The sequence below is a fragment of the Saccharomyces paradoxus genome, chromosome XV, assembly GCF_002079055.1.
Source record: "Saccharomyces paradoxus chromosome XV, complete sequence".
In the NCBI taxonomy this organism is placed as follows: domain Eukaryota; kingdom Fungi; phylum Ascomycota; class Saccharomycetes; order Saccharomycetales; family Saccharomycetaceae; genus Saccharomyces; species Saccharomyces paradoxus.
Window position 1 is genome coordinate 993597 of NC_047501.1, and position 17010 is coordinate 1010606.

At 37.6% G+C, this 17010-nt stretch overlaps 8 protein-coding genes across 8 annotated transcripts; 2 read left to right on the top strand and 6 right to left on the bottom strand.

Annotated features, from left to right (window-relative positions):
* Positions 1-697: 697 nt before the first annotated feature.
* PIP2 (oleate-activated transcription factor PIP2) lies at positions 698-3688 on the bottom strand (the record flags this gene model as incomplete). The annotated part of the gene is made up of 1 exon (XM_033913579.1): positions 698-3688. One exon carries the CDS (start codon positions 3686-3688, stop codon positions 698-700), a length of 2991 nt encoding a protein of 996 aa, XP_033769470.1.
* A 249-nt stretch (positions 3689-3937) lies between these two features.
* Positions 3938-6049, bottom strand: SPAR_O04670 (putative flavin adenine dinucleotide transporter; the record flags this gene model as incomplete). Its single annotated transcript, XM_033913580.1, has 1 exon — positions 3938-6049. One exon carries the CDS (start codon positions 6047-6049, stop codon positions 3938-3940), a length of 2112 nt encoding a protein of 703 aa, XP_033769471.1.
* A 436-nt stretch (positions 6050-6485) lies between these two features.
* SCP1 (Scp1p) lies at positions 6486-7088 on the top strand (the record flags this gene model as incomplete). Its single annotated transcript, XM_033913581.1, has 1 exon — positions 6486-7088. One exon carries the CDS (start codon positions 6486-6488, stop codon positions 7086-7088), a length of 603 nt encoding a protein of 200 aa, XP_033769472.1.
* Positions 7089-7318: 230 nt separating this feature from the next.
* RAD17 (Rad17p) lies at positions 7319-8524 on the top strand (the record flags this gene model as incomplete). The annotated part of the gene is made up of 1 exon (XM_033913582.1): positions 7319-8524. The coding sequence occupies one exon, from the start codon at positions 7319-7321 to the stop codon at positions 8522-8524; it is 1206 nt and encodes a 401-aa protein (XP_033769473.1).
* Positions 8525-8667: 143 nt separating this feature from the next.
* Positions 8668-9099, bottom strand: RPS12 (40S ribosomal protein eS12; the record flags this gene model as incomplete). Its single annotated transcript, XM_033913583.1, has 1 exon — positions 8668-9099. The coding sequence occupies one exon, from the start codon at positions 9097-9099 to the stop codon at positions 8668-8670; it is 432 nt and encodes a 143-aa protein (XP_033769474.1).
* Positions 9100-9685: 586 nt separating this feature from the next.
* On the bottom strand, positions 9686-11497 carry MRS6 (GTPase-activating protein MRS6; the record flags this gene model as incomplete). Its single annotated transcript, XM_033913584.1, has 1 exon — positions 9686-11497. The coding sequence occupies one exon, from the start codon at positions 11495-11497 to the stop codon at positions 9686-9688; it is 1812 nt and encodes a 603-aa protein (XP_033769475.1).
* A 484-nt stretch (positions 11498-11981) lies between these two features.
* Positions 11982-14672, bottom strand: GPB1 (Gpb1p; the record flags this gene model as incomplete). The annotated part of the gene is made up of 1 exon (XM_033913585.1): positions 11982-14672. One exon carries the CDS (start codon positions 14670-14672, stop codon positions 11982-11984), a length of 2691 nt encoding a protein of 896 aa, XP_033769476.1.
* A 629-nt stretch (positions 14673-15301) lies between these two features.
* On the bottom strand, positions 15302-16969 carry NDD1 (Ndd1p; the record flags this gene model as incomplete). Its single annotated transcript, XM_033913586.1, has 1 exon — positions 15302-16969. One exon carries the CDS (start codon positions 16967-16969, stop codon positions 15302-15304), a length of 1668 nt encoding a protein of 555 aa, XP_033769477.1.
* Between the last annotated feature and the right edge of the window lie 41 nt (positions 16970-17010).

The window sequence follows — 17010 nt, forward strand, 5'->3', positions numbered from 1 at the left end:
TGATCTGTCTCTTATATTTTCACCACTAACAGAACTTGCACCTATAGTCGTCCTAATATTTTTTTTTGATCTTTCAAGCTGGTTGTTCTCCTGTGTCTAATGATGTGCCCAAGTACTGCTACTTTCGTCTTGTTGGCATTTTTCTTTCTTAAAAGGCAACACCATAACGTTTTGTATCGCTGTGTTTTTCCATTGTTTGGTCGTACAACGTATAATAATCTAGTCATCGAGAATTATCTAGTAGCATGGGGTTCGTCCCTGGATGGGGGACTTTCAGTTCATGTTCATTCGCCATTCCTATTTTATAAGTACGGGCCATTGCGTTCCAAATCTTCTTATTCTAACTAAAATAAACTTGTGTTCTTGCCGTGATGGCAGCGACATTAACTACGTTTTATATTGCGCTTTTTACTTATTCATAATATATGTATAATTCTTGTTCAAAAAATAGGTTTTTAGATTTTCTCGTTTATTCATCCAGCGGTAGATATTGTTATTTGGTTCAAAGTTCAATGCACTGTCGTAAGGGATCATTAAGGCCTGATCTATTATTTGAAGCAGCTTGAAAAAAATACTTATGGAGGTGGTTGGCATTGCCGTTCAAGATGTAACCACATAGAACAAGTATGTCGACGCACTACTGTGTTAGACTAAATGAAACTGCTATATACATTCATAGAATATTGTAATAAACTTTCTAGTCGTTTTGAAAAAGGAGGTCATAATCGAAGAAATCAAGACTGCCAAAAATGTCTGGGACATCCATGGATATGTCCAAAGAAGACATAGGTGGGTCATAGTAGTTCTTAAAATTACTCGGTAACTTGACGTTATCATTTTTATTATTGTTCGAGCTGCCGCCGCTGTAGTTATTGTTTATCGGAGTAAAATTTAGATTAGGAGCGGCAGGATTATTCTCACTCGGATGGGTCGATGGAGACATGTTTTCTCCATTATTTTGATTATTAATATTGCGTGCAAGATTATAAGTGGAGGCACTACCAACATTAGTGGGCTCGTTTGAACTTATATACGACGGTACGGCCTCATTTTCCACACTGGAGTTGAGTAAAAGCTCAATTGTGGGTGTATTATCTTTCATGTTTGGCTTTGATGGATTCAAAGAGTTTTGTGAATCAGCAGTACCAATGTTTTTTATTTTGTCGAACTCTTTAATGATTTCATGCAGTTGATCAAGCGTAAAGTTAACAGTGAGGTTTTTACCCTTTAGTCTATCAATTAAATGGTCTGACTTGTCTAGGTTGATGCCGAGCGTTAACTCTAGCATAGTGGCAATTTTTTTCGTAGTCGAGTCCTTGTCCACTTTGACAAACAAACCAGAGAATAACTGACCCTTTCTCAACCTTTGAATGAATACGTCAAACAAGGTTAACATTTTGAAAATGTAGAAATACTTAAACCTCAGATTTTGAGAGGCGAGTAGATATACTTCCAACAAAAGCCTCTCAAAGTTGTCCTTGATAGTGTCCAATGACTTTATTTTCTCTTTTATTTCTGGGAGGTCACTAATGTCACCTCTGGCATTACATTCGTTACATTTGACTAGTAGCATGTTTTTGGCCAGCTCTGCCCTCATGATAATCACTAAAAGGGTAAACATCGTGGTAGGAGCAGCCAATTGAATAACTTTTGTGGTTATAAAGCATACTAACGAGGAAAGAACTTTTTCGTAACTCCCATTGAAATACAGTAGAAAAAATCTGATGAGAGAAATGGTGTCGGCACAACACTGGAAAAAATACTTATAAAAGAAAGGCAAACATTCACTTCTTTCCATTGCGAGTGTTTCGAAATACAACATCAACGCTATTGACGCTCGTAGCATCATTAATTTACCCAGGATCTGGGCCGATAAACTTATTGAATTCAAAATTGAATTGAAGGTTAGTTTTTGGAATGTCTTCTCCACGTCATATATGTTAATATCCACGCTTCTTAGCTGAAATTTGTTCTTCAAAAGTTCATTAGCCTTAACGCGTAAAGTTTCTAGCGTATCCATTGGAACCGATCCACTGTATGAAATGGTTATATTGTTCAAATCAGACAAGAATAATGCCAATTGGGCTCTATGAAAAAAAATTTCATGGATCTCTAGTAGCTGTTCATCTGATTGGGAACCCGTCAAATCTTTCTTGACCCTTTTTTTATAGATTTCTATACAATTGGGATCTCGAACGTTAATGAAAAGATCAATCATCGAAAGGGGTGACACCAACAGTCTACCTTTCAGGCTTGATTCTAGAGTTGCCATAGAAATAATCGATAGCCACTGTATCCTTCGTAAGTTTAGCAGCCTTTTGTCCGAAACTTCGGGGTGGTTCAAGGCTGGAAAGTCAGATGGATCACGGTGCAATCCGATAGATGTCCCGATTAATATTACAAGGTTAATAATAACATCCGACGGTTGTTCCAACAAAAAGTCACCCTCAGTTGGGGAGAAAACAAATGCGCACCAAATATAAAGTAAGCATGAAATGGTATTTTCATTTGCACAAGCACACCAATTTTCAGATGCAAGTATCTGCTGTGCTAGAAAAATTACTTCGCTTTGAATTGGATATTGCTCTAACATCTCTTTGGTAATATATGGGCTGTAATCTTCGATCTTGTCTTCTATAAATGTCAAAGAGATGTACGCGATCCTCAATATTAACAGTAAGATACATAAATTTTCCATTTTATTTCGTATAAGGGTTGTGCCCATCGATAGCCGTACTTCCCCTAATTCATTATACTGTACGGTGGTGTGGATTGACTCCTCTAGCATCTCCTTGCTGGCAAAGGGTATTAAATGGAAAATATGCTCAAAAAAGTGAGAAAGGTACTGTTCTATGATGGCCTTTGGAGGGAGTGCCTTTTCGATTTCGTTGATGTGGCCTTTCAATAAATCAGAATAGTCGTTTTCGGAAGGGCATGTATTCTCTAGATATGACGATTCCCTGGTACTGTACAATAAAGAAATTACTTTATTTACCGCAGTCTGTTCTTCAGGGTTCTTTCTCTGTAGTAGCCTGTCCGTGAACTCGTTGATGGATTTTCTTTGTGATTCGTATTTTGAGTTTTTCAATAGAACCTCTCTCATTTTTACCACATTATTCTTTACACATGGCTGCGTCCTGGACCTGCTGATATCTGCATTTAAAGCAGGAATCATGGAGTTTCTGGACGAACTTAAAAGTACGGAGGCAATCAACGTCTTCAGAAAAGTGTCCTGAAATATCAAATATTTTTCAGATAAAGGGTTGATTTCTCTTTTCATTACTTTGGTCATAATCAGTCTGGGATGGGTCTTATAAAGACTGATTGGAAAACTGTTTTCCTGGGAACTTTTACATGTTCTCTTAGCAGCCAACTCCTCCGTTGGCCTTTTCAATGCAGTGTAGAAGTCCTTCTTTTCTTGAGTCAAATCCACGGTTTTATTCCTCCAGTAACGAATCTCCTTTTTCAGTCTCGCTATGGTAGCATCTTTATTCGGGTTCCTAGGGGCCGCTTGTCTTGCAACATCATATATACAAAACAGGTTTTGTTTGGTACACCTGCCACATCGAGGTTTCTCCTGGTCACACTTGGTCTTGGCCTTTCTGCAAGCTTGACAAACAAAGGAAAGTCTATTCCTTTTTTTACCAATTCTGCTCATTGTCGGTGATGATTCATCTGTAAAGTACATGCCGTAATTGGAGAAAGCTTGTTTAGCAAGGTCAGAAGTGATATTTCACCAGCTCTGTGCGTTTCACTACATTTTCTTTATCTGGAACCTCTATCATGCCTTAGCAACGCTTTATGTTTTCCTCGTTGGAGATACTCCGGAGATTATATTTTTAGTTCCGAGATGGCCTTAGAACCTTCCAAATTCCAAATTCAGAAATTTTGCAGGAAGGCAAATTCTAGCAGACGTATCATTCATGATTTTTTTTATTCACATATACAGATATTCACAGTTTGAATTTTGTTTACAAAGATCAATCTTATTAATTTGCGGCCTTTGAATGCCGTTGCATTCGAGAACAGCCTTCTTCATTTCGTGCAGTTCTGGCACTAATTCATAAACTGCATCATCATCCATTTCATTTTTCAAGAACGATCGTCTTTGGTCATCAATGGGTTTGTACCTCGTATCAGGGTGCTTGTAATATATCGCCATCGCAAAGCACACCAATATGAAAATAAATAGATACAAGGAAAACGCAGCATTCAGAAAAAAGAAAATTAGTCCCATGAAAGAAGAAACAGCAATGGGCTGTTGAAATAAGTTACTAAAAAATAAGAAAAAAAAGGCATTCATTAAATTCAGTGAATGGATACTAATATTGAAGCAGTTGGTTGTTTTGTCCATATAAGGTTGCATCCAGCACAAAAGGATGAGATAGATCGCTTCATTTAAAAAGACACCAATTGATTGAGATTTTCCGTGCGTTTGTAGAGCTCCCACTAGGATGGACCTAATAAGCATGTATGCGGATGTAATCATTAACCACCATACCTTTGTAGACTTAAATTGAGAGTAAAGAAAGCCAAACTTGTTTAGAAATTTTGAGTCACTGAAAAGTAAATAGCTTGGTTGGCCAAAAATTTTCTCAGACTTGACCATCTGTCTCCATATTCTAACGCTTGCAGATAATAACAAGACTGTCATCAAAATGAAAACAACAATTGCTTCCACTAAGGTAGCTGCTGAGTCTTTTTGAGTGAACTCCCAAAGTGCTAAAAGAGATATCTCGGAATATATTATGAATACCACTCGATATAATGTTCCCTGTAAAAGTGCGCTCCAATGTATATGGAAGTGTAAATATCTGGTCGTCTTAATTTTAAACCTCTGAATTACTTTCAAAGATGTTTTAAAAATGATAAACCCTAATATTACCATACCAATAAAGACAATAAAGAAGGAGAATCCCGTCAAGAAGAAATTCGATATTTCAATTCCAGCCTTGTAAGACACCCTTTTGATACCCCTTAGTACTAAGATTTTTGATAAGTAGTCATTGGCATTTCTTAGATTTGAAGTGTACAATAAATTATCCCTTTGAGAGCTTTCAACACCATTTAAATTACTTGATGCGGATATGATTTTACTGTTCAAGGATCTTTTTTGAACGCTGATCGATAGAACTTCTTTATTGTGATATACAACAGTGGGGGACCCGGATGTGGCGACAATATACCAGTCAAATAAGTGCTGCATAAAATTTATCTTTATTATTCCCGTTGACCATTGGAAATTTTGAGTCCATGCAGCGACAATAGGCGGCAAAAATGATACACTAATCATTGCTAGGATAGCCAAATTTTGGAAATATAAAACCAATGAGATTGAATATGACGCCAGGCGTGTCGAAGTAACTGTGTAACCTTGCAAAGAATAAACAACTGAAAACATAATTCCGAAAATTGTCAAAATCACTAGATTCCATGACAAGTACTCTGTTTGAACTGTTCTACCATTTGATAGCATCACTTGAACACATGCTAAAGGTTTGATGAATTCTTTATCGGTAGTGGAGTATGCTGACACCACAATATACGCGTCCAAATCAGGGATATTATATGCTATACTTGGAATTTGGCTAGCTACTGCTGTTTCTACATAATAGCTTCCTATGAGTTCTATATTCCCTGGCTTCAACGGGCATAATAAATTATCTTGTATTCCACATAGATCAAAAACTTTGGTATAAACATTGAGACCGTATGCAATCAATTCTGCCTTAATGGTTATGTTTTCACTCATAATTGTTTGTGCTTCAATGTCAAAGAAAATAGTACTATTTTTTGGGAAGAATGCAGCTTCAAAATACGATGCAGAAAACTGCGAGTCTCTAACACAGGTCAACAGTGCTGAAGTCTTTAAATATTCCTTAGTGGATACATCGAACGGTACTGAGAATAGTTTTGATGCGTTGTTTAGCAGCGTAAAAGAGTTAGAAACCTGAAAAGTAGAGCTGTTAATGGAAATAGCGTGTGTCTGCCGGAAGAGTGCCAGTAAAGCAAAAACCCAAGATAAAAAAAAGACATTAATAGGCAACATAATTACTCCCTTTACATATATAAATCAGAGAGGTCAAATGATGTTTTGAAAAGCATTGCGCTTTTGTTTCACCATGGTTCCAAAATAATGACACTTATTCATTTTTTGAAGGTGTCAGCAATTCGGGCACAAAAATATAAATGTCGCCCCCATGGATTGAAGTTATTGTCGAAATGGATCCTTATCACAGGATCATAAAAAATCAAAAGATATAATCAGTACTATCTTACGGTAATAATAGAATACTACTTGGATTACAACAGTATATTCTTCATACCATGGGTTGTCATTGTAGCAAAAGCTAAACACCCATTCACCACGTGTTATTGGACACCCGTGGAGTTCCAAAAGGAGTTTAAACGCATGTATTAACGCCATGAGATAAAGTGGTATTTGAAGTAAATGACTTGGTGAATGTACAATCAAAAGTTTACCAATGAGTTATGATAAGAAGGCTGATGTCACATCCTTAGATGAAGATTTAAGGCAACTAAGAGAAAGCAAGTTTTCACCGGAAGCAGTGCAGCATATTAAAACATGGGTATTTAAATCCGTTCTGAAAGAGACAGTTCCTCCTGAAGACTTACTGGAATGCTTGAAAGATGGAACAGTCCTATGTAAGTTAGCAAATATTTTATATGAAGCAGACACAGGAGAAGCCAGCCATATTAGTTGGAAAAACTCTAAAATGCCATTTGTTCAAATGGATCAAATTTCCCAATTCTTATCGTTTTCGAGGGTATATGGTGTGCCAGAAGATGAATTATTTCAGACTATAGATCTTTTTGAAAAAAAGGATCCAGCCATTGTTTTCCAAACGTTGAAGTCCTTGTCTCGTTACGCCAACAAAAAACATCCGGATAGATTTCCAGTTCTGGGACCGCAACTGTCAACAAGGAAGCCGAGACCCCCGGTCAGGTCCAAACCAAAGCATCTACGGGAGGGTGCTGGATGGAGTACTTTTGAATACGGTTATATGAAAGGTGCATCTCAAGCTACTGAAGGGGTGGTGTTAGGTCAAAGAAGAGATATAGTTTAGAGCATTGTAATTGACATTTTTTCTGCAAGTTGATAAGTAATATATAATAAGTTTACATACACAACTGAAGCATCTTCGATATGTTTTGGTTTTTCATTAAGGTTTTCTTACACAAACAATAAGGTGACTGGAGACGCGTAACGAAAGTTAACATTACCGGTGAAAATGTGATTATACAAAATCAATCCAACAGAACGGTGTGGAAACAAAATAGTTGAAGCATTTCAATTATGCGAATCAATAGTGAACTAGCGAACAAATTTTCTGCCTCAACGGTGCACTTAGAACACATCACAACTGCTTTAAGTTGCTTGACACCTTTCGGTTCTAAAGACGATGTGCTTATATTCATAGACGCTGATGGCCTATCATTTGTCAGGGAAAACAACCATGTGATAAGAATTCAATTACTACTGTCTCGAGAGCTGTTTATGTCTTATTCATATAGAAATGAAACTGAGGACCACATGAAGCTTTGTGTGAAAATAAATCATATCTTAGATAGTGTTAGCGTGATGAACAGGAATTCAGATGACATTGTCGAGTGTACTTTATCTTATGATGGACATGGATCGCCTTTTGTGCTAATATTTGAAGACTCATTTATCTCTGAGAGAGTGGAATACTCTACCTACTTAATTAAGGATTTCGATACTAATGGGTTAGAACTAGATAGAGAAAGGATATGCTTTGAGGCAATTATTAAGGGTGAAGCCCTTCATTCAGCTTTGAAGGATTTGAAGGAAATTGGATGCAAAGAGTGCTATGTATATGCGAAGACTGAGGCAAATGATGAGAATGTATTTGCTTTGATATCCAAATCTCAGCTAGGATTCTCAAAAATAAAATTGCCCAGTAACAGATCGATACTAGAGAAGTTACAAGTATTTGACGGAGATTCTACAACAGTAATGGATGGTTCTGCCGTAATCGGGTTCTTTGATTTCACCTCATTTGATAAAATCAGGAAGAGTACTAAAATTGCAAGCAAAGTACTGTTTAGAATGGATGTTCATGGTGTATTAAGTGTAAATATTCTAAGTCAAACAGATGATGTCATTATCACTGATACTACAAGACCTTCGAATAACCGATTAAGTAGTGTTCGTCAACTGCAACTACCCAAGGATTATCCTGGTATAGTAATCGAGGTTTGCATGTTGGAAAAAGAATCCATCGATGAGGTAGCACAGACAGAAATAGAGCTCTTAATGGAGACTAATGAATTTGGTAATCGTGGCAATTTCAAGAAATCTATTACAAGAAAAAGATATGGTACGGATGGAGGTAATGAAGCTTCTAATGACAATTTGCTGCAATTGAATGGTAAAGAAATTAAACTACCATCTGAAGAAAACAACAATAACAATAAAAAATATGAGGATGAAGAGAATCGCTACAAAAATCCAACAAACGACATCCCTTTATTTTTTTAAGTCAATATTCCATATCGCAGAAAAGACAAAAGACCATTCAGCATTTAGTAATTTTATAACATATAATTTACAATTAAATAAAGTTTTAACTATATATTATTATGTATTCTAATTCTAGAAAAAATTAATGGCAATTACTCCATTTATTGTTGGGAGAAGTGTTCCATGATCATGGACAATTCATCAGTTTCAGCACCCCAGTTCTTGACGACAACAACGGAAGCACCGACAACCTTTCTAGCGTTACCTTCACGGTCGATCTTACCCAAACCAGCCCATTCACCTAATTGCTTAGCGTCGGCAACCTTGATTAATGGGACCTTGTTTTCTGGATCGTTAGCCAAACCTTCAACCAACTTGATGATGTTGGCTTCAGTAACGGAGCTGACCAAAACAACCAATAAAGCTTCACCTCTGGTCAAAGCCTTGGTAGATTCTCTCAAACCTCTAGCTAGACCATCGTGGACCAAAGCGGTTCTCAAGACAACCTTTAAAGCATCTTCGATGGTAACTTCAGCGGTTTGTTCAACAACAGTTTCTTCTTGAACTTCAACGACTTCTTCAACGTCAGACATTTTTTTTTCCAATAATATATAGTCTAGTTTTTGACTTCTTCGACAGTAGATAATTAAACTGCTCCGTGAAGAGTTTGAATGGGAAAAAACAATTGAACAAGCAGAAACTATAAATCTGTCCTAAGAGATGACTTAACTTTTATAATATCTCTTGTAGAGAATTCAATGAAATTTTGCAAATTGCAACTTTGCTTGAAAGTTTGCTTGCGGGTAAGGTTTTCGGATTACTATTTACCAAAAATGAATGACTATAAATAATTTCGCAGCAGAAATGTGAAGATGTAGTAGAGGTACGGATGCAAATGAGAGGGAAAAACAGTGCTGTGATTTTCTTTTATATCACTGTTGCAGGGCCAAGCAAATCCGACAAATAACAATATACAATTAATTAATACGCAAAGATGTACAAGCTTTGTCTCTACTTATCCAACTGCAACATTCCCAATACCTCAATAATGAGGTACGTATATACATGACGAAGAATTTTTTTTCCTATATATATATATATACTATTCATTAACCTGTAAGTAGATGTTAATCACCGTTTCCTGAAGGGAAAAAACACTAATAGAATATGTCTTGATCGTCATATCTCCATTTCACCTACAAATTCACCGGAACCCTCCATATTAACATCGTCGTCGTCGTCTATGGCGCTTTCAAATTGTTCCGCATTGGCAACGCCGCCAGCCTGTATTTCATCTTCATCTTCAAAATCTAGATCGAAGAAATCATCATCACTGCCAACTATCTTTTCGTATAGGACTTTGGCTGCGGTGACTACTTCATCATATGATATCTCAGCAGAAGGCATGGTTGTATATATGACGCCATTATCACTCGCACCGGGAATATACTTCTTTTCTAAATCTTGATTGGCATCAAAGAAAGAGGAGTTGACTACACCAAACGGAGGCGTAGATGTGTACTGGGTGTAATAAAGCTTAAACAAAAACTGTAATCTCTCCCTAGGAACATACTCCTTGAAAGATTGGCCTAACTTAACCGAATTTACTATTGTATGACCATTGCCTGTTAGTTGAACAATTTCGTCGTCGTTCTCTAAACCCGAAGAAGATTCCCTTAGAAGAGCCATTTCCATAGCTTCTAAAGCGGCATCAATGTCCATTTCAGCACGTGGGCCTTGTTCTGTGGTTGATAAATACCATACAATAGTTCCTTCTGGACAAATTTCGCTGCCAGCACCGAGAATAAAGGCCTGTACTACCTCCTTATTACCAGACTTTAAGGAGCCCGGAGGGAAGACTACCATGGCGGCAGATTCACCTTCGTTGAACCATTCAGTACAGGGATTTTCAACTATACAGGTCAAACGATGGACTTGGTACTGTTGTTGGGGAACATGCTTGCTATCTTTAGGAGCTTGTGTAGGTGATATTATTACTTTCTCTGAAACTTCCACTTTAGAGCCATCTTGGAATGTCGCCACTTTGGTTGTAGGGTTGAAGGATACTAATTTCTCATTAAGTTTGTAGGTAGCACCGCCTACAGCGGCAGATCTACAAAACCCTTGCGATAATTCACCTGGCCCACCATACTTGGAGCACAGCGCAGGGAATGGGCCATAAACGTCAAAACTAGTTAGATATCGACGAATCCTTTGTAAAGCTTCTGGTACTTTTACGTTGAGATCATAACATAACCCAATTGAGAAAATTAATTCGAAAACTTGTGGTTTTTCCAATTTGAATTTTTCCACCAAAAAATCAGACATGGTTCTCTCCGCATACGGCTGCCATATGTCTGTTTGTGCTTCCCAGTTGAGTACAAATTTGATGAATTTCATTAAATTCCTTTTAGTCATTAATGGTAGATTTTGATCCGTGAATATTTCTTGCTTTGTATTTGTTAGCTTTTCGAAACAGTCATTTTCATAAGTGTGGAAATTAGATAAAGATTGAAATTCCAAGTATTGGTGAACTCTTGATTTAATTAAAATTGACAATAAATCAGACTTAGCAAATAGAATCTTCGGAGAAAGGTCGATACCGAAATCCCTTGAAGAATATTTGCCATTACCGATAAGTGTGGATACATATAATTTTGCATTTTTGTAACAACTTACTGAGCCCTCATTAACCTCATTTACCCATCTTTTGATTTGTTCTACAGTTAATGTGGCTGAAGTGTCTCCGTAGTAATCATTCTTATCAATATGGAGAACATTGGAACCTTGCCAGGCCAACGCAGCAGCGAGTACACTCTCTACCATACCAGTCCCTGCGATAAGAACATCAACTTTATCTGGGGTAGTAACTGGTAAAGGGTCTTCAATCCCAGCTAAATGTGGGACCACTAAAGGGCTTGGATTTTGGGTAAAACTAAAAAAAGATGGGCGACGTTCTGCCATGGATGGTCTACGTTCAGGACTTAACATAACTTTTATTTTTCCTCAATAGTTTTTCTTTTTCTTATTTTAAAAACTGAAATACGGCTGTTAAACCCTTAAAAATTATAACACAGTAATAAACTAAAGCTTAAATGTTTATATCAGAAGGCTGTACCTAGGTTCTTTTTGTTGATTATCGCAATATGATAGTTTATATTTCAATAATAATTGAACGGAATAAACTTTTTTTTCTTGTACTAATTAAAGTTGTTTTCGAGTTAACTGTACGCACAATCACTAAATACTACCTTTGTAAATGCAAATGTGCAACAACTTTTAAATATATTTTATGACTGGGAGAGACACAGAACACGCTACTATCGTTGTATGGTGCAGCCAGAACCTTTTTTTATCTATTCACTTGTTCTGTTTTCTTTTTTTTTTTTTTCAAGTTCCACGAAAAAATTTTCTCGTTTTCCTTTAGTCACTCTTGTCACATAAGAATTATCCGAACCCCGCCCCGCGGAATTAATTAGTTGGCCAGATTCATGCTCGGTAGAATGAATTGTAAAACAGCTCCCCTCAAGTAAAGGCTCGAAATGTCTTGGCGACTGGCTACTACACCTCCTATTAAAGTCATGGTTCCTTTAACCAGTTCTATTGTACCTGCTACAGTCAGCACCTGGTGGGGTGTGCCGACATGAGGATCCATAATAACAGATTCTTTAGTATCTCCATCATTCCGTATAAGCTTGCAACCTTGAAGGCATTGCGTATTTAAATCCACAACATTTATAACACCACTGCCGAGTGGAACACCCGAAATTATTTCTTCAGGAAGTGTTTCATCTCGGTATATTCGGTCAACATCACCTTGCCGTAGACCCCCAATAAACACAGCCTTATGGCCTACAGTTGTCATTGAGTGCCCTACCATACATAAGTTGATAGGTACCAAGCCGTCAGATTCATCTTGTGTTTTGGCATACAGGTCTACCTTCGTCCAGGTTTCGGAATCGAAGTCAAACCACCACATATCGCTGTTAACATTACAGCCATCAGAACCTCCGTGGAACGCAACAGTTCTTCCAAATGGTGTACACTTTTTTGGTGCATTCAGTGGTGGTGTATGTTTAGGGCTTGTAGGAGGGCTAGAAGTGGTATTCCTGGTAGACTTTGACGAAGTGTCTTCACTAGTACTATTACCAGAACTGGAAATATGCATACTATCGCGCCCACTCTTCTTTTCCTTCCTTGAATGTGGAATATTCGGAAAAAGTGGTTGAGATGGCTTATTTCCTGGCCGAATTTCCAAATCTATGGAGAAATCATTCTTCAAATTTCTCAGCAGTCTAGTTTCTATGGGTTCAACATCCTTGGTAAAATAATCTGGTACACAGCACGCTGAAAATGCTCTCCTGCTTGGCCATAATTCTGGGTCATCGATAATAGGAATTTTAGTAGCAGTGACAGTATCTGCGAATTTATAGTAATTACGTTTCCCACGAGAAATTACGGGGATATCTATCTTCCACATGTCATTCATAGCTTCATACTTGTCATCACCAGTCTGACAATAACCTCCAAAGATCACAATGGTATTAACAGAGCAGCAGGTGTGCGTTGCTGCATTACAGTGTTTGGGAGGGAGGCTATCTGTGGACCTCGGGTTTGTTACTGGTGGCATTGGATCAACCTCTAAACAGTCCCTGCTTTCAGGCGAACCTACTAAATCATCTATTTTGTGATCCGCACTACCTCGACGATATGGGCTAACCGACCTTTTTCCTTTCGTATTTGCTATAATATTTTCGTTGGACATATTGTTAGAATTACTTACTGATGCTTGCATATGACCGAATCTTGGCGAGAAGTTATTGTAAATTGCAAACTGGTACGGAGGGGCCACTAATTCAATTTTTGAGAAATTGAACGTTACTGTATCTAGGATATAACCAGTATTGTTCAAGAAAGCTCTCTTTCTTATGAAATATCTTCCCTTATCATCGACTTGGGTTTCCGACTTGATCTCAAATCCACCATAAAAAAAGATATGTCTTTCCGTCAATTTACAACCCTGAGTGCACACCAGTGGGGGTGGAAAGTAACCTGAAATATCAGGTCTTGTTAATCTAGAAGAAGTTAAGGAAAAACAATACAAGTGAGGATTAGGGATCATGGACGGGTTATTAACTAGCTCTGGTATTAGTGGTGGTGGTAAATTTTTTATGCCATCCACGTAAAAGTCGTTTAAATCAGGCGCTTCTTCATCATATCTATGGCATGCCATCAAACCCCCGGCAATGAATAATTGATCGTTCAGCTCGACAGAACAGTGATATGAAAGCGAGGGGAGTTTATATTCTGAAAAAACTGAAGCGACGACAGAAGAACCCGAAAAGGTGTCATAACTCCTAGGAACACAATCTGTACCATTGATGAAGAGTGGACATGTCTTGTTCTTAAAAATGTCTAAATCTGGTTGCAAAAATGTTGGTACTGGCGTTGTCGACCTTACATCTTCCGGTTTTGCACTCGATACTAATAGAAACCTAAATCTTCTGGTAATCATTGGCATCCATAAGTTATGCCTTTTCAGAACATCACTGTCTCTTAGGTCTACCGTCAAAAGCTTCTTATAATATTTAAAATACGATCTTGTCGAATGTGAGCGAAGAATTTCTAGTCTTTCTGATGAATAATGGAAAGCACCACCGGACCTGCCATTACACTCCTCGTCAGTATTGTCTTCAAAATCACATATGTCATCTTTGCTCTTACGTTCATCATCGAGGTTATCCATATTCAGCGCAGTATGTCTATTCCTCACTGTCATCTTTAGTGTATATGGGTCCACCTCGTTCACACAATTACTGACGAAATCGTTCAAAAAACAATAGGTTTTTGTTCTCTCGGTGAAACCTGTAGAAGAATCAGAAGAACTGATTACGCTTCCTTGCCTAAAACTAGTAAAAGTGAAAGGTTTTCTTGATTCGTAATATTTTTTCAGTAAGGCTTCATTCTCTTTCCTAATCCTAGAGTCAATATTATCACTTATCGCTTGGTCGAAAACAGAAACATAATTTGAAATATACTTTAATGAACGATGCTGCTCCTTATAGTGAGACCTTTCCTCCTTACTAAGTTTAATATGGACCGCTGGCTGGATGTGCAAGGGATGAGCTTCTAGATTGTGCGTTCCGAACGTGTTTGCTAGAGGCATTCTTATGTAGATGAATAAGTACGGAAAGCTTTAAAATAGCCGATATAATGAAGTGAATTCAAAAGTTGGGTTAAAAAAAGTGGTTGTTTTGTAAGAATCTTCTCTATTCCTTTAAAAATGCCGTTTTTTTTTTGAATCACTATGCTATATATGTGATGGTCACCTTGCCATAATAACGGTCATGTCATATTAATGAGATACGCCTGCATTGGTTTGAGGGCTACCCGGAGATGAGAGAAAATAGTGTGAAATCCAACAGTAACATCAATTAAAGATAGTTATAATATATTAGTTGAAATAGTTACCTATCCACGTAATTATGTGTATATAAATTCAAACTCCTTAATATATGAACATCCTGACGAACAATATGAAACCACAGATTAGTAGTAAAGAAAAGAAAAAAAATAATGATATGAAATAAAACGTAAAAATTGTCCTCGTTTGGTGTATGTGTTCTTCGTGCCATAAATGTGTAATCGTTCTTTTTTTGTGTTTAAGATATTTTTTGATACGTTGTTTAATAAAAATGTTGAAAGGGATGAAGCAAAAACTGAGTGAAGGAGAGAAAAATGCTTGAAATTGTTCGATTAAAAAATGGAAAATGTGAGATGCAAATTCGGTTACTATTATTGTGAGTTGAATAAGTTTCCATTAGATTTAGAATTGCAGTTTTTCTTTGCCTGTGATTTGGATCTGGAATCTGAAAGTAACGACTGCGACCTTTTGAGTTTACTTGCCCTCTTCTTTGCTACATTTGAATTTGAATTCCCTGCACTCGAATTTGTATTCAGTGATGATGTTAAGGATGACGATGATGTATCTTGATTGAACTGATCAATATTTGCCACAATAATTTGGAACTTGGAAGGTTTTTTCCCATTTTTTTTGATTCTACCTTTTGAATTGTTATTACCTGATTTGCTCTTGGAAGAAACTGTGTTTGAGATTGAAGTGAGATTAACTCCTGTATCGCTTCTAAAAGACCCCATTTTAGGTAGTTCTGGAATTTGTAGGGCAGATGCACCTACAGTTGTACTATGTAAAGAATTACAATTCGGTGTTGGTGATAACGGTAACCTTGTCAGCCCTAAATCAAACAATTGATCATCCACGTTGGAATCTAGAATGGTATCTGACCTGGAAGCCAACAAGGGAATCCTGGGGTTATCCAGTTTGGAAATAGATTTTGTTATTGATGAATTTAATTGAATAGTGGTAGGCGAAGAGCCATATATGTCTGGTCTATTTTCATTGTCCTTAGTTAGTGTGCTAGTGCTGTTGATGGTATCCTGGGGGGTTTTAATAAATAATTTCTTATTGTTGGATCTTAGCGGTGTTCTTTGTAAGATGTTGTTAGCGTTTTCCAGTCCTATAGACGTCGCACTAGCGGCTATATCTTTTCTTGCCTTTTGAAAATCCACTAACGCGCTGTTGGAAGATATCAATGCCTTTGCATAAGGCGTACCGACATCACTCAAAATTTTTCTACCATACGGTGTCAACGACAAAGAGGAGAACCTTTTTGATGGAGACGTCGCCAACGGTTGGTTAAACATGAGGTTCATATCAATCTTACTTAGAGGAGTACGTGAAAATGCGCCCGTGGATGAAGATGAGGGCGTTTTCCCATTACTTTTCAAAAGATTGTTCAAATCCACATTACTAAAAACATTCTGTTGTTGGTTAGGGTTCTCTGAGGTGCTCTGCTGAGCACCGCTAGAATCTGTCACAAATCGAAGTGGTGTCTTTGCCGGCGTCTTGTGAAAGAAATTGAAACTGGTGGACGGAGAGTCCAATAAAAATTCCTTAAATTGTTCTGGGGATGCAACCAAAAACTCGCTGGGCAAGGAGTTCCCGAACTGTAAAACAGAAGAAGGCTGAACGTTAATATCGTCCAAAGTCTCACTCGTGTCCGTTCTTGTCACTGCAGGAGGCACAAGTGAGCCTAAATGTTGCTGTTGTTGCGGCTGTTGATGTTGTTGTTGCTGTTGTTGTTGCTGTATCTGCTGATGATGCGGTAATATACTATTCTCTACTAATGACGATTCGTTGCTCGAACTGTTGGGCGCGTCTGTATTGGCAAAATGATCCTGTGTGTGTTGATACTGATTAGAAGAATACGGCGTGGGGAATTGGGTCGTTGTGGGCAATGGACTGTTAAAATTGTACTTGAATTCTGACATTACTTTTAAAAAATTTGTATCCGCATTATTGTCTGTGGGAAGCTGTCTTGAAGAAGCTGCAGCTGCCCCAGTTGCATTATAGTTCTGCTGGTAGCTTATATCCCTGTCCATAGTTGAAATCAATGCTCTGTTCTGACCAATCTATTCCAATT